Source organism: Saccopteryx bilineata, chromosome 4, assembly GCF_036850765.1.
Source record: "Saccopteryx bilineata isolate mSacBil1 chromosome 4, mSacBil1_pri_phased_curated, whole genome shotgun sequence".
NCBI classification, from domain to species: domain Eukaryota; kingdom Metazoa; phylum Chordata; class Mammalia; order Chiroptera; family Emballonuridae; genus Saccopteryx; species Saccopteryx bilineata.
Genome location: NC_089493.1, coordinates 55,207,212 through 55,224,352, shown reverse-complemented (window position 1 = coordinate 55,224,352; position 17,141 = coordinate 55,207,212). Strand labels below are relative to the sequence as shown.

At 41.1% G+C, this 17,141-nt stretch overlaps 1 protein-coding gene across 3 annotated transcripts in view; it reads left to right on the top strand.

Moving 5' to 3' along the window:
* The window catches only part of TRIP4 (thyroid hormone receptor interactor 4), an 87,337-nt gene extending 73,113 nt beyond the window's left edge, over positions 1-14,224 (top strand). For all 3 annotated transcript variants that reach the window (XM_066273990.1, XM_066273992.1, XM_066273991.1), the window contains 2 exons: positions 5,198-5,300; positions 13,924-14,224. In XM_066273990.1, the coding sequence (XP_066130087.1) occupies positions 5,198-5,300; positions 13,924-13,991 (171 nt within the window). In that variant the 3' untranslated portion in view covers positions 13,992-14,224. The remainder of the gene's footprint in view (positions 1-5,197; positions 5,301-13,923) is intronic.
* The last annotated feature ends 2,917 nt before the right edge of the window (positions 14,225-17,141 follow it).

The following is a 17,141-nucleotide window of genomic DNA, read 5'->3' as shown; positions in this document are numbered from 1 at the left end:
AATTTGAGCATGGGTTCATAGATATGACCCCATGGTCACTGGCTGAAGCTCAAAAGTCACTGACTTGAGCAAGGAATCACTGGCTTGGCGGGAGCACCTCGGGCAAGGCACGTATGAAAAGGAATCGATGAACAATCAAAGTGACTCAACTGCAAGTTGATGCTTCTCATCTCTCCCCCTTTCTGTCTGTCTGTCTCTGATAAAGAAAGAAAGAAAGAAAGAAGACATCCATTTTGTAGCATGTATCAGAATCCCATTTCCTTATAAGGCTAAATAATATTAATTCTACCTGTATACTACATTTTGTTTATTCATTTATCTGCTGGTGAACATTTTTTTTAAAGATTTTATTTATTGATTTTTAGAGAAAGGAGAGAGAGATAAAGATGGAGGGAGTGGAAAGCACTAACTCATAGTTGTTTCTCGTATGTGCCTTGACCAGGCAAGCCTGGGGTTTTGAACTGGCAACCTCAACATTCGAGGTCAACACTTTATCGCCACCACAGGTCAGGCTGATGGACATTTTGATTGTGGAAACTGGTGGCTGTTGTGAATAATGCTGCTATGAACATCTATCTGTTTGAGTCCCTTTCAGTTCTTTTGGGAATATACCTGGAAATGGAATTGCTGGATCATATGGTAATTCTGTGTTTAACTTTTTTTTTTGTATTTTTCCGAAGCTGGAAACGGGGAGGCAGTCAGACAGATTCCCGCATGCGCCCGACCGGGATCCACCCGGCATGCCCACCAGGGGGCGATGCTCTGCCCATCTTGGGGCGTCGCTCTGCCATTCTAGCGCCTGAGGCAGAGGCCACAGAGCCATCCCCAGCGCCCAGGCAAACTTTGCTCCAGTGGAGCCTTGGCTGCGGGAGGGGAAGAGAGAAACAGAGAGGAAGGAGAGGGGGAGGGGTGGAGAAGCAGATGAGCGCTTCTCCTGTGTGCCCTGTCCAGGAATCAAACCTGGGACCCCTGCACGCCAGGCCGACGCTCTACCACTGAGCAAATCGGCCAGGGCCTGTGTTTAACTTTTTGAAGAAACATTGCACCATTTTACATTCATGTCAACAATGCATGAGGCTTCTAATTTTTATTCTAACACTTGTTATTGCCCATGTTTTTTGTTTTGTTTTATAATAGCCATCCTATTGAGTGTGAAGTGATATCTCATTTCAATATACATTTTCAGGACCCTATTTTTTTCCAGTTTTATTGAGATATAATTGACATATAACATTGTATTATTTTAAGATGTATAACATAATGATTTGATATAAGTATAAATTGAAAAATTATTACTACCGTAAGTTTCATTAACATCCATCACTTCTCATAGTTACAAATCCAGGATAGAAGAGGTATGAGTCCTGACCCCTTAAGCACGCCAACATTTAAAAGATGGTGAGATAAGGAGCAGTCAGTAAAGCAGCAAAACCAGGAAGATAATGGTGTTCTGGAAGCCAAGAGAGGAATGTTCTCAAGGAGGGAGAGGCCTGACTGGTGGTAGTACAGTGGATAGAGCATTGACCTGGGATGCTGAGGTCCCAGGTTTGAAACACCAAGGTTGCCAGCTTAAGCATGGGCTCATTCGGCTTGAACGCAGGCTCACCAACTTGAGTCAGGGTTGCCACCTTAAGCATGGGATCATTAACATGATCCCATGGTATCTGGCTTGAGCCCAAAGGTTGCTGGCTTGAAGCCCAAGGTCGTTGGCTTGGGCAAGGGGTCACTGGTTCAACTTGAGTCTCCAGTCTTGGCACATAAGAGAAGCAATCAATGAACAACTAAATTGCTGCAATTACAAGTTGATGCTTCTTATCTCTCTCCCTTCCTGTCTCCCTCTCTCTATCACTAAAAAGAAGGAAGAAGAATTTGGGAGAGAATAATTTTGTCAGGTGTATAAATAGAGCATTAAAATGAGGGCCTGAGCCTGACCTGTGGTGGCACAGAGGGATAAAGCGTCGACCTGGAACACTGAGGTTGCCGGTTCAAAACCTTGGGCTTGCCTGGTCAAGGCACATATGGGAGTTGATGCTTCTGCTCCTCCCCCTTCTCTCTCTCTCTCTCTCTCTCTCTCTCCCTCCTCTCTTTCTTTCTCCTCTTTCTATCTGAAAATCAATCAATAAAAAATATATATAAAAAAAGAAAAAACAAACAAACAAAAAATGAGGCCCTGGCTAGTTAGCTCTGTTGATTGGAATGTTGTCCTGATAAGGCTGGGGTTCAATCCCTGGTCAGGGCATACATAAGAGTCCACCAATGAATGCATAAATGGTTTAAACAACATCTCGATGTTTCTCTATCTGTCTGTCTCCCTTGCTCCCTTCCTTCCTCTCTAAAATTAAAAAAGAAAATTAAAATGAGAACTGAAAATTGACCATTTAACTTAGCAACTTGGAAATGAACCATGACTATAAGAATTATTTTGGTGAAGGAATGGGAGTGAAAGCATATTTATAGTGAATTCAGGAAAAAATGGAGGGATTTGAGCAGGGAGTATAGATAATCTTTAATGAATTTTATTGAAGGGAATCTGAGAAATGGGGCAATAGCTGGAAGAGAATGTGGGATCTGGAGAGTTTTTGTTTTATGACAGGCATTATAGAAAGTGTGTTTGGTTTTTTATTTTTATTTTTTTTTTTAAGATTTTATTTATTCATTTGAGAGAGGAGAGAGAGAGAGAAGGGAGACACAAGGGGGAAAGAGCAGGAAGCATCAACTCCCATATGTGCCTTGACCCGGTAAGCCCAGGGCCTTGAACAGGCAACCTCAGCATTTTCAGGTCGATGCTTTATCCACTGCGCCACCACAGGTCAGGCAGAAAGTATGTTTGTTAATGAGAGTAATCGAGTAGCGGGAGAACATTTATGGATGTGGATGAAAAAGGAGTCAGTGGCTGAAATGGCTTGCAGGGTGTTTTTTGTTGTTGTTTTAGTTTTGGAAAAGCAGAGCAGTGAAGTCCTGTCCTCTGCCTTGACACTCTGTAAGACACAGAGAAGAGAGAGCAGGAAAAGTGCAGAGATGTTAATTGTGACTACTATTGCTTTGGCCTCTGAATAGAATTAGGTTTTAACATCTTGCTAGCAGCCTCTGGTTTTATTTGTGCTGAAACACCTCAGCGGTAACAGCTGGGCCCTACTTTTCTTTGAGTTCTAAAGATCTGGGGGGGAAGAAAGAAGAGGGCTTACCCTGTCATCTTTAGACTTTCTTTTCTACCATGAACATTTTGACCTTGGCTGTGAATGTAATTGTGGCTGATACTTGTTAATAAGCTATGTTTTATCAACATACATGTTACAACTGTCCCCACTGAAAGCCGTGGTATGTGGGCAGTACCAAAACCTGCTTAAAATCCTTTGCTTTCGCCTGACCTGTGGTGGCGCAGTGGATAAAGCATTGACCTGGAAATGCTGAGGTCGCTGGTTCGAAATCCTGGGCTTGCCTGGTCAAGGCACATATGGGAGTTGATGGTTCCAGCTCCTCCCCCCTTCTCTCTCTCTCTCCTCTCTAAAAATGAATAAATAAAAAAATTAAAAAAAAAAAATCCTTTGCTTTCTCCACAGCATTATTTAACACCTTGCACAGAGTGGCCAATAAAAAAGTTTAACTGGGCCTGACCTGTGGTGGCGCAGTGGATAAAGCGTCGACCTGGAAATGCTGAGGTCGCCGGTTCGAAACCCTGGGCTTGCCTGGTCAAGGCACATATGGGAGTTGATGCTTCCAGCTCCTCCCCCCTGTCTCTCTCCTCTCTCTCTCTCTCTCTCTCTCCCTCTCTCTCTCCTCTCTAAAATGAATAAATAAAATAAAAATTAAAAAAAAAAAAATTAAAAAAGTTTAACTGTTCATGCTTCCACTTGTTACAGATAAATTTGAATTTTCTTACCAAGTCTTCCATTTCTGCTTTAGAGTCTTAGATCTTTAGAGTACACATCTTAGCAGGTGAATAAGAGTAGAAAATAATTTCGTACTTTTCATGGTAATTACTGGGAGAAAGACTCCTCTAGTAATGAAGTCTGACCCATAGTTGCAGCTAACTTATGAGTCATATTTGTCGAACATGCTAAACACAAGACATCCCAAGATGGGAAATAATGAAACACCAGGTCAATTGGACATTGCTGGAGAGCACTGTCTGCCGATTTCCAGTTGTTCCTTAAATTGTGATTACGTAGTCAGCATAATCTACTTTAGGTGGTATGTCTGCTTTGCAGAAGGAATAAAAGTCCAAAGTATTCACACAGATTTGTTTTATATTAAGAGATCCAAATCTCCAAAGAGATTTGTTTTATATTATGTATCAGAATTACTCTACCGGTTACCTTTACGCCCTAAGTAAGTCTGGAATACATCCAGCAAAATAGCTTTTTCATGGTCATACCTTTCAGAATGAATCATCTTCCTTCCTTTTACTGAGAGAAGGGTTCTGTTTACTGTTTCTAGCAGAATTTTTACAAATACTTGAGTTTTCTTAAATCTTCCAGTGTTTCACTTGAGTTGAACCTAGGGGCTTCCCAGTGTTCCTGAAGGAGACCTCTGAATCTCCCAACTCACAGTCACTTATGTTAAAGGAACAGCTAGTTCTTATTCTGGGAATCAGGCATCTTTTTTTTTTTTAATTTTAATTTTTATAGATTTTGGAAAGAGAGGAAAGGAGAGGGAGAGACAGAGAGACAGGAACATTGATCTTTTCCTGTACATGCCCTGACTGAGGATCGAACCAGCAACATCTGCACTTCAGGAAGAAGCTCTAGCCAACCAAGCTATCTGGCCAGGACATCAGGCATCCATTATTTTTAAAGAAATTATTCCTATTATAGGAAGTCAGAAATAGTAGGCAATAGACTAAGAGTACTGTGCCACACTGGTCAGGTAGCTCAGTTGGTTGGAGTGCCATCCCAGTACACCAAGATTGTAGGTTTGATTCCTGGTCAAGGCACATACAAGACTCAACCAATGAATACAAGTAGAACAAGAAATCAATATTTCTCTCTCTCTCTCTCTTCTTCTCTCTAAAATCAATAAAAAAGAATACTGTGATAAGGCCTAGGAAAGGTAATTTGTTCTTGTTTGTTAAGTATAATCCTCTTTGCCTAAGTGTGAAATGAAGTGCGTTGAGGTGAAATTTGGGACATCCTTTGATCTTCTTGAAATTCTAAATTTTTCCTGACTAAACTGAACGTTTTATTTTTATATTTTGCAGTATCCAGACATGAGTCAAGAATCTGACTCTCCATTTGTTTTCATCTGCACAAATCCCCAGGAAATGATTGTGAAGTTTCCTATTAAAGGAAATCCAAAAATCTGTAAGTCACAAGCTTTGATGGTCTGATTTTCTTTTTTTATCTTGTATCTTACATGTTTAACTTTTTTTAAACAATTTTCTCTTTCTACCCTGTTCTATAGCATCTAAAGTGTTGGAGGATTAAATTATATTTATTGATAACTGTAATGCTAGGTTAACTACAGTATAGCCTTTCCAAAGTGTACCTTGATCCACAGTTATTGGCTTGCTAGTGAATCACTCTAAACTTCAATTTAGGAACCCAATACATTTAAGTGCTGTTTGTCAGCCGATAGGGTGTTCTTTGTTTTCCTGTACTGCTCATGAAAGGAAGTAGTAAGCCAATGCCAATGGCAACATTGTCATTTATCCATTGTTCCTCAGTTTTCAATTCAAGAATAAGACAAGCCTGACCTGTGGTGGCGCGGTGGATAGGGCGTTGACTTGGAATGCTGAGGTTGCTGGTTCGAAACCCTAGGCTTGCCCAGTCAAGGCACATACGACAAGCAATCAATGAACAACTAAAGTGAAGCAACTATGACTTGATACTTCTTGTTCTTTCCTCTCCTCTCTCTGTAAAATCAATCAATAAAAAAAAAAAAAAAAAAAAAAAGACAAAATTTTCCCCCCATTGATTTGAGGGCAGGGAGAAGTAAAGAGAGAAAGAGCAGCCTGACCTGTGGTGGCGCAGTGGATAAAGCGTAGACCTGGAAATGCTAAGGTTGCCGGTTCGAAACCCTGGGCTTGCCTGGTCAAGGCACATGTGGGAGTTGATGCTTCCAGCTCCTCCCCCCTTCTCTCTCTCTGTTTCTCTCTCTCCCTCTCTCTCCTCTCTAAAAATGAATAAATAAAATTAAAAAAAAAAAAAGAGAGAAAGAGCAAAAGAGAGAGTGAGAGAGAAAGAGAAGCATCAACTTGTTGTTCCACTTAGTTGTACACTCATTAGTTACTTCTCATATGTGCCCTGACCAGGGACTGAACCCACGACCTCAGCACACTGGGACAACACTCTACCCACTGAGCAACCTAGTCAGTGACAGAGACAGAGAGAGGGATAGATAAGGACAGACAGGAAGGGAGAAAGATGAGAAGCATTAATTCTTCGTTGTGGCACCTTAGTTGTTCATTGTTTACTTTCTCATATGTGCCTTGCCCTGGGGGCTATAGCAGAGCAAGTGACCCCTTGCTCAAGCCAGTGACCTTGAGCTTCAAGCAAGCGACCTTTGGGCCCTAACCAGTGACCATGGGGTCATGTCTATGATTCCCACACTCAAGCCAGCAACCCTGCACTCAAGCTGGTGAGCCCACACTCAAGCCGGTGACCTTGGGGTTTTGAACCTGGCTCCTCTGCATTCCAGTCTGATGCTCTATCCACTGAGCCACTACGTGGTCATGCAAGGGAAAGATAATTTTTTAAGTGTATGTTCATGAGTGTCTGTTTTGGAGGCATTACTTCCACTATTCCCTTGATCTTTGCCCTAGCCCTATTTTTATCTCTTTTTAAAATCTCTTGATTTATTTTTCTATAACTTTTTTTTGTATTTGTGATTATAGTACCCTTTATATATTCACTTCTTAGGAAATGTTTGTTGACTACTCTTTCAACTTCAATTTCCACCTTCTCTTCCTCTGTCTGGTCCTATAGCAGCCTCTTCTATTTTAAAGCAATCTCAAGAAACATATAGTAATGTCCTCCCTGCCTAACTTATTTTTCAAAACAGTATCAACAACTCCCATTTGCTCATATCAGTTACTGTTTTGTGCCTTTGTGATATTGCTTTCCTATTGTGTTAACTGGATGATTTGGGGCATGCATGTCTTCCTCTGTATAACTCTGCCTCACCTGGTACCTTGGAGACTAGCCATTTTATAAGAGAAGTACTTCTCAAACTATAATGTAAATAAAAATTACCTATAGAGCTGTTAAAACAGGTTCCTAGAAAAAACAAACAAACCAGGTTCCTAGGTCTTCTCCCAAGTGATACTGATGCCATTGGTCAACTGAGTATACTTTGAGTAATACTGCTTTCAATCATAAAATGAAATGTTTTGAGTATGAGTTTAGATGAATGAATATTCACTACAAAATTCAGGGAACTCCCATGATTTAAATGATATATGTTCCTGAGTTTCCTACAAATCAGAAAATCTGAGCATAATTTGCCTTTAACTTGGACAAATTGTTTATTTCAGACTATATCCCAGCTGGTAGTCAAGGGGCCCTGGAAATTCTTTTTCTTTTTCTCCATAGGATTTAAATTTCTCTTTTCCTCTCCGTTTTGGTGGTAGCATATCCCCTTCGCCTTTTTTATTCCATTCTCACCCTACCCAGGCACTGATAACAACACTGGTGGTAAGAGGAAAATGTGCAAGGTCTCCTCTGTCAGGCCCACCTGATTGTTGGCCTTTATCTGATGTTTAAGCTCCTGTGAGAAAATGTTCTGTGTAAACTGAATTTAGATACTTCTCTGAAATGTTTTACCTCAGTACTTTCTCTATCTCAGTAGAGAGTCATCACAGCACATATATGGCCTTAGCTTTTTTCCATAAGGTTTGTAAGGGTGGGGGAGTCATAATCTTAGGGAGCAAGCTTTAATAATCTCCTGTCTTTCACCATTGTTTCTGTTGGCTAAGTGTTAAAAAGCCAAATTGGGCTGTATGCTTGTTCAGGGACAACAGGGCTATATAGAAATTATGAGCCAACAGCTTCTTCCATGGTAGACCAGACAAGGTGAAAAAACATTGGTCAGAAACAATAGGTAGAGAAACTTTACTTACAAAAATAAAGGAAAGGATAGGCTCACCAATCCCTGTGTGTCCCAGGAAAAGAATTCTATTGGGTGGGAGCCAGTGTGAGGATTTAGTCTGGTCTAAAGTTTTTTTCTCTGTAATTCCCCATTCTTTTATCCTGCCTTCAATCTTACCATCTCTAAAAACCTTACCCTCTGCCATAACTTCTTTGCCTTAGGATATAGGGACCACCTCCAGTAGTTTACAGCTGGCAAAGTCTTTAATTCCACTGCCATAGGGGAAAAATACATAGTTGGCTCTTACTTTGGAATGTTTCATAGTTTATTCTAGATATGTTGTTATTGAAGTGGTTAAGTTCCATAGTATTAATAATATTACTACTCTAGGAAACTAGCCACCTTTTATAGATTAGTTCTATAAGAAATATATTCCAAGTTCTAAACTTCTGACTTGCAAATGGACTTTTAGAATACAACCCATTTACAGCCTGACCTGTGGTGGCGCAGTGGATAAAGCGTCAACCTGGAAACGCTGAGGTTGCCGGTTCAAAACCCTGGGCTTGCCTGGTCAAGGCACATATGGGAGTTGATGCTTCCTGCTCCAACCTCCTTCTCTCTCTCTCTCTCTCTCTCTCTCTCTCTCTCTCTCTCCCCCCCTCTATAATGAATAAATAAAATCTTTAAAAAAAAAGAATACAACTTATTTACTGGTTGTAGCATGTATATATATGTATATATGCCTTCAAGTAAAGGTATATATTTTGTTTTGTGCATGTAAACTTGAGCTTGCTTGACCTGGGAATAATTATGTTTCTTGAAATTGAAATAATTCAGAAAAGAGCAATGTACAACATATCATTTGGCTGTCTGTATGCTCCAATTAGGAAATGCAAAAAAGTTAAGTATAGTAAAATATATAGGTTGAATGTTCAAAGAGATAAAGGAATCTTTTTACTTTAAATCAGCGGTTCTCAACCTGTGGGTTGCGACCCCGGCAGGGGTCGAACGACCAAAACACAGGGGTCGCCTAAAGCCATCGACCCACAGGTTGAGAACCACTGCTTTAAATGGACTACATGTTCTATAAACTCATGCAAATACTGTTTCGAATCTTATGCAAAGCATGTGAAAATCCCTACAAGAGTTATATCAATTGATGACAAATACATTTCCCCTTCAAACTTCTTGCCCATCTGCTGCACATGCATTTGATTTTCTTTTAGGTATCATGATTGAAGATGTGGTTTAACGCTGAAATGTGGCAGGTACTAAATGTAAAAGTACTGGGGAAATACAGAAATTAAGCATTATCACTTTCCTTTTAAGAGAGTATATATACTCTGTGTTACTATAGTTTACTGTCCAGATCCCAAGTCTTGAAAGACTAGGTTGAACTAGAACTCAGAGTTCAGAGTTTATACCAAGGATAGGGAAGCTTTTTGGCTGAGAGAGCCATGAATGCCACATATTTTAAAATGTAATTTTGTGAGAGCCATACGACAACCCATGTACCTTATGCATTATCCAGTAAAAATTTGGTGTTGTCCCGGAGGACAGCTGTGATTGGCTCCAGCCACCCGCAACCATGAACATGAGCGATAGGAAATGAATGGATTGTAGTTAAGGGTTTTTTGTTTTTTTTTAAAAGGATTTTATTTATTCATTTTAGAGAGAAGGGGGGAGGAGCAGGAAGCATCAACTCCCATACGTGCCTTGACCAGGCAAGCCCAGGGTTTTGAACCGGCAACCTCAGCATTCCAGGCTGACGCCTTATCCACTGCGCCACCACAGGTCAGGCTAGGAAATGAATGGATTGTAATACATGAGAATGTTTTATATTTTTAACGTTATTATTTTTTTTATTATGGATTTTGTCTGCGAGCCAGATGCAGCCATCAAAAGAGCCACATCTGGCTCGCAAGCCGTAGGTTCCCGACCCCTAGTTTATATAATCCAAAGGCAGCCATAAGGGCGCTTCTTTATGCAAGAAGCCCCACTTCTTGGCCCTGCCGGTTTGCTCAGTGGTAGAGCGTTGGCCTTGCATGAGGAAGTCCCGGGTTCGATTCCCGGCCGGGGCACACAGGAGAAGCGCCCATCTGCTTCTCCACCCCCCCCCCTCTCCTTCTCTCTGTTTCTCTCTTCCCCTCCCGCAGCCAAGGCTTCATTGGAGCAAAGATGGCCCGGGCGCTGGGGGTGGCTCCATGGCCTCTGCCTCAGGCGCTAGAGTGGCTATGGTTGCAACAGAGCGACGCCCCGGATGGGCAGAGCATCGCCCCCTGGTGGGCGTGCCTGGTGGATCCCAGTTGGGCGCATGTGGGAGTCTGTCTGACTGCCTCCCTGTTTCCAGCTTCAGAAAAATACAAAAAAAAAAAAAAAAAAAAAAAGAAGAAGAAGAAGCCCCACTTCTTTGCCCTCATTACCCAGAGCTGACCCAAGAATTGCCACTATTGGATGTTACTGTGGTGGATATTAGGAAATGCAAAGAAGTCCTTATTTGTAAGGAGCTCACAGATTGCTGGCACATGTATGTTTTTTTCTTTTTTCAAGGCAGCCTAGGGGATGAAAGAATTTCTGAATCTCTGGGAATGACCTGGAAATCCTTATTCTTTTATATCTTCTTCCTCCTATTATCTTTCCATTTTGTGACATCATCATTGAAGCCAGAGATTAGTCTGCCTACCACTGAGTGCAGATGGGTTGATATATCTGAGCTGGTCTTTTTTGTTTTTTGTTTTTTTGTTTGTTTTTTTTATAAATAAATTTTTATTTTAATGGGGTGACATCAATAAATCAGGGTACATACATTCAAAGAAAACATTTCCAGATTATCTTGTCATTTAGTTCTGTTGCATACTCATCACCCGAAGAGAGATCGTCCTCCACCACCCTCCATCCAGTTCTCTCTGTACCCCTCCCCCTCCCCCTCTCCCTCCTTCCCTCCCCCCACCCCCCGTAACCACCATACTCCTGTCCATGCCTCTTAGTCTCACTTTTATGTCCCACCAATGTATGGAATCCTGCAGTTCCTGTTTTTTTCTGATTTGCTTATTTCACCCCGCACAATGCTACCAAGACTCCACCATTCCGCTATAAGTGATCCGATGTCATCATTTCTCCTAGCTGAATAGTATACCATGGTATATATGTGCCCCATCTTCTTCATCCAGTCCTCTATTTTTTTTTTTACTGAGCTGGCCTTTTTTTTTTTCTTTTTCTTTTTATTTTTTGAGAGAGACACAGACAGGAAGGGATAAAGATGAGAAGCATCAACTTGTAGTTGTGGCACTTTTAGTTGTTCATTGATTGCTTCTCATACGTGCCTTGATGGGGGGGGGGCCTCAAGCCAGTGACCTTGGTATCACATCAGTGATCTCGGTCTCAAGCCAGTGACCCTGTGCTCAAGCTGGCATGCCCATGTTCAAGCTGGTGACCTTAGGTTTTTGAAATAGGACTTCAGCATTGTGGGTTGGCACCATCACTAGTCAGACAATTTTGCTTACGATCTTTCTGCTTCTAGGTTTTCTATTCTTTTCTAGGTTTCCTGCTTTTTTTTTCATATTGCCTGAGAAACAGATCATTCCAATTTATATTTCATTTTTAGGACACAATACCATAGAGCTGGAAAGGGCCTTCAGTACTATGTAGTCCAGTTTCTTAGCATTGAAAAGTTGAGGACAAGAGTGACCAAGTGACTTTCTCCAGGTTATACAGCTAGATAGTCTCAGGACTAAAACTGGAACCTGGTCCTTCTAATTTATTCAATAAAGAGAACTAGAAGTCTGGAGTCCTTGATAGAATTCTAAATTCTGTCCTGGCCTGTTTTAAAAAGCTGAATGAGACATAATACTTCTTTGTACCTCTGGGTACCACCACCTTTACTCTTATGTTTATCTGATACCCATTTTTGGTTACTTAGTAGTCCCTATAATGTAAAGCTTTTGAAATTGATAGTGTCTACTTTGTTTAATTCATTTGGTGACAATATCTATTGAGTACCTACCATTTGGCAGTCACTATGGTAGTGTTAGGGACACAAAGGCAAATTTGCCTTGTAACAGGGCTCTTTGCCAGATTGCTGGCACATGTTTGGATTTCCAACCAGGCAGCCTGGGAGATGAAAGAACTTCTAAATCCTTGGGAATACTCTGTGCTCTAAAGCCCAAATTAAAATCAACAGCATTGTGACTATTGTGAATGGCATTTAGGGTATCTTTTTTTTTTTTTTTTTTTTCATTTAGTTTATCATTTAGTGATGATTTCTGAGGAAACCTAGGAAAGAAAATAATATTATTCCAGAGGCAGGTGTAGCTCTAGAGAGATGAGGAGGAAGAAAAAAAGATATTTAGGAAACAGGGAAACTTGTTAGTTTGAGGTTATTTTTCTCACAATCTCTCTGTGTAGTAGTCATATATTCTTAATTTGACAAATGAGGATATAGAAGTCCAGAGAGACAATGACTTGCCCCAGGTCATACAGTTAGTATCTGACAAGGGTGGACTAGATCCTGATTCTCCTGAGTCCTAGTTTAGTTCTCTCTTGCATCTGATTGCTGCAACAAATTAAAATGACAGCATATGAGGGACACTGGTTGGGGGTATGGGCCTGTAGAAACAGGGAAGCTCCTTTTCTTTCCTTTTTTAAAATTTTTTTAAAGACTTTATTCATGCCTGACCTGTGGTAGTGCAGTGGGTAAAAACATCAACCTGGAACGCTGAGGTCGCTGGTTTGAAACCCTGGGCGTCCTGGTCAATATAGGAGTTGATGCTTTCTGCTTCTTCCCCCACCCCTTTTCTCTTTCTCTCTCCTCTCTAAAATGAATAAATTTAAAAAAGAAAGACTTTATTCATTTTAGGGGAGGGGGGAGGGAAGAAAAGGAGGGGGGAAGCAGAAAGTATCAGCTCCCATATGTGCCTTGACGAAGCAAGCCCAGGGTTTTGAACCGAGGACCCCAGCATTCTGCTTTATCCATTGCGCCACCACAGGTCAGGCCAGGATGCTCCTTGTTTTATTTTATTTGTTTTTTTAAATGCTGAGGCTGATGGTCCAGTTAATTGTTTCTGTTTACAGAAACAGCAGAATTGCTATGGACTTAAATGAGACGTTTTTGAGGGGAGAAAGCAACCTGCAAGCTCTGTTCTCAGGCCAGATAGATAGGAAGGCACTCTATTAAGATTCTCTTCTTGAGATGGATAGCTCTAAGGCTGCTACCACTGAACCAAACTCTATCCTGGTAGATCTGAAGAGTCAGAGGTCAGAGACCACAGCAGTGAAGAACCTCTCATTAGGGTAACCTGGGACAGGAAGGTTGCTTGTTTTCCAACTTGAACACTTGGAAGAGTCAAACGGCCTATGACCTTTGCCCTTCTTTGCTGGTGATAGGGGCCCTTTGTAGGTACAGCATTCATGTGGATTCTACTCCATTGTTTCAGGTCACTCCCCCTATTAAATCTGAGGCAGGAAAGGGGTGAGTTGAACTGCTTTTCTCATTGTGAGAGAGGTTCATGCATTATGCTTAGCCAGTTAACAGGTCAGAGGAATGGTTTTCACACTGCCTTTTATTATATATGTTTATAGTCTTTAAAAACTTGCCTTAGCTTTAGATACCCTAGAAAAGATGGTGTTTCTTTTCTAGTAGCTACAAAATTAGAAATATTAACTTAGATTCTTTAGGTGAATACTCATTGTGTTTGTGTGTATGCTTTTGTGTTTCTATATGGTGTTCCCACTGCTTCCTCATTCTTACAGAATGAAACTCAAAAGTTTGAAAGTCTGAGTCCTGAAGCAAGATAATTGAATGTGACAGGAACACAGTAACCAGAAGACCTGGGAGGCCACAAAAGATTTGCATTGCAAATATAAAAAATAAATAATGAGGCTTCTTTTTCTCCCTTACAGGGAAACTGGATTCCAAGATCCATCAAGGCGCAAAGAAGGGGTTAATGAAGCAGAATAAAGCTGTCTGACCCAGGAGAAAAGGAACTATACAGCATAGTGGAGTTTTGTGTACTAAAATTTTATCCTCTGGTCCTTTGGAACTGAAGCAGTAGAAATCTCAAGGCTTGGCATCAGGCTTGACTCTCTGAGGATTTAAACTCTTACCAAAACTTGTATATTTTTCTTAAAGAGTGGGATTCTTACTTTATGTACTGGGTCAAAATCTTTGAATAATTATTTATAAAAACTTATTTTAAAAATTCTCGGTCTTTGACATTTTTCTCAGAATGGTATTAGAAGAGCAAGAAACAAGTTAGAAATTAATTTCCTCTCTGAGGCTTGGGTTTGTAGTTAGGAAAATTCTTAACCTAGGCCAACAAGTTTTGGGAGGACCACTTGAATTTTAAAGTGGGTTTTTTTTTTAAATGATAGCCTGATAGAGAATTTAGATGTCTGAGGAATCCCATGTTTGATATAAACCTGTGATGGAACAAAGAGCTTTTTAGCATGTTTTCTGCTCCATTTCAACATCTTTTTTCTTTATTTTTATTTAATGCTTTTAGAGAGAGAAACATTGACTTATTGTTTCACCTATTTATGTATTCATTGGTTGATTCTTGTATGTGCCCTGACTGGGGATAGAACCTGCAACTTTGGCATATTGGGATGATCCTCTAACCAACTGAACTACCTGGCCAGGGCCAGTCCAACATCTCTTAAAGTGAATAGTCTTCAAAAGCTGAGTAACCTTCATTGGCAGATTTTTTCTTATTTTGTTTTGAAGAGATGACCTGAAGAGGTGCTGCCACTTCGTTCTTTGGTTTGAGACATTAGGCATAAGAGGACCAGACTGGGAGGAGATGAAGCCACCTGTTAAAGCAACATGAAACTGCCCTATTTATTTTGTTGCTATTGCAAAAGCATCACTTGGATGGGGCAATTAGAAACAAACTGAAAAATAAAATCCCTTCAGTAATTGCATCCAAATACCCCCAGATGCTGAAACCAAACCCTTTAAACCATCCACACCCCAGGAAGCTATGCGCTTTGGAAAAATAGGAGTTTGGTTTGAAATGAGATTTTTACTAGTCAGTCTGGTCCCACTTAGTGAAGCTCTTTCTTCTGAGGCTGTTCAGAAGAGCTGTCAGAATCTCAGTTGCTGGCATCCTCAGGAAATTCATAGTCTTAAATGTGTATGTTCTGCTTTTTATAAAGCAGCACCACCACACTGGGGAAGTTGGATTCCCTCCAGCAGTTGTGTGCATGACTTGAAAAAGAGAGCGAAAGGGAGAAAAAAAAAGTGCACTATGTTATGAAAAAGATTAATTTCCCCTTTCTTTAATCCTTCATATTCAGCTTTTATTTGCATTGAAATGCCTCCACTCATTATGCATTGATGTTCACTCAACTGTGAACTCTGCTTGTTGCATAGCTCTAGGCACTGGTTTTTTGGGGGCCTGATCACTGGATTCCCAGGGGAAACCCACCTGATTCTTGTTCTGGTGATGCAAACATGCAGTGTTTTCTTTCTTTTCCTGTTCAACCTCGGTGGAGAACATGGAAAAGACAGCTAATGGCACTTCTTCAGGGAAAAAAGTCTTTTTGGCCTTCTACAGACTAGGTAGGGTCTGTAGCTGCATTGGGCTCACTATGTAGTTAATAGTTTACCAAGCAGTAGCACCTTGAATTCTGAACTGGAATTGTCTGGTTTTCTTTTATTTATTTATTTATTTTCAGAGACAGAGAGAGTCAGAGAGAAGGATAGACAGGGACAGACAGACAGGAACGGAGAGATGAGAAGCATCAATCATTAGTTTTTCTTTGCACATTGCGACACCTTAGTTGTTCATTGATTGCTTTCTCATATGTGCCTTGACCACGGGCCTTCAGCTGACCAAGTAACCCCTTGCTCGAGCCAACGATCTTGGGTCCAAGCTGGTGAGCTTTTGCTCAAACCAGATGAGCCCGCGCTCAAGCTGGCGACCTCGGGGTCTCGAACCTGGGTCCTCGGCATCCCAGTCCAATGCTCTATCCACTGCGCCACCACCTGGTCAGGCTTGTCTGGTTTTCTTAATACCAAAATAAAACTGAAAGGCAGGAGGTAAAGAGCCTAGGGATGGGGGAGGGGTTATCTGCCTTTTTATTTTAATGACAACCTGAGCACAGAAGAATCTGAACTGATTTTTCAACCTAGATAGATGTGTACATGCCTAAAGGAAAACATTAGGAGCTGCAAGAATTCAGGTTATGAAACTATTTTGTGTGCCACGATAAGAAAGTTTACAAGAACCTTACAGGTTTATAAGAACCCACCTCAGCATCGAAAATATGCAGCTGGAGCCACATGAGAAAATGCAGAGTAACTTGGAAACAACTTCTCATGGTTAGACTGTGGAAGCCTGTCTTTAGCTCACGTGGTGGTGGTTAAAGTCTCTCTTTTATTTGCAGAGACACCGGAGAAGAAGTGTGGGAGAGACCTGAGGGTAGATGGCCTTACTTTGCTCAGTGATGAATAACATAATGTAATAGTTAGTGGAAATTCTTAGCAGCCTGAGTACAAACTCGCCCAGGAATAGCCAGCCTCTTAGTATTTTACAACACTTTGCACTGACCCTGCAACTGTAGGACAGCTTGGCCTGAGGGAAGGTTTGCGTTTTTGAGCTGGTTTTCTTTTGCAGCCTAAATATCTGCGCCCCCTTTTGGATGGTTGGGTTCAGCGGCTCCCAATTTGTATAGTACCTAAAGGATTCAGCATTTATTTATTTGTTTGTTTGTTTGAGGGGAGAGATAGAGAAGGAGGGGGAGCAGGAAGCATCAACTCCCGTATGTGCCTTGACCAGGCAAGCCCAGGGTTTTGAACTGGTGACCTCAGTGTTCTAGGTTGACATGTTATCCACCGTGCCACCACAGGTCAGGATGGACTCAGCATTTTTATTTTCGTTTTCCAGGTAGGACCCAGCCTCAATTATCAATATATAAGCTGAGAGGAGTATATATATAAAACTGGAGACTTTCTCTGTCAGGATTTAGGAGGCTTTGGCCTTGCTGTCACATGTTTGGAATGGAGTAAGGGATTTTTTTTCTTGCTATAGCTAATTGGGGGAAAGAGAACTATGAGCCTCCTTTTTTTTGTTTTAAGCTGGAAGTTCACAGAAAACCCAATATTTTCCTAGGGAGTA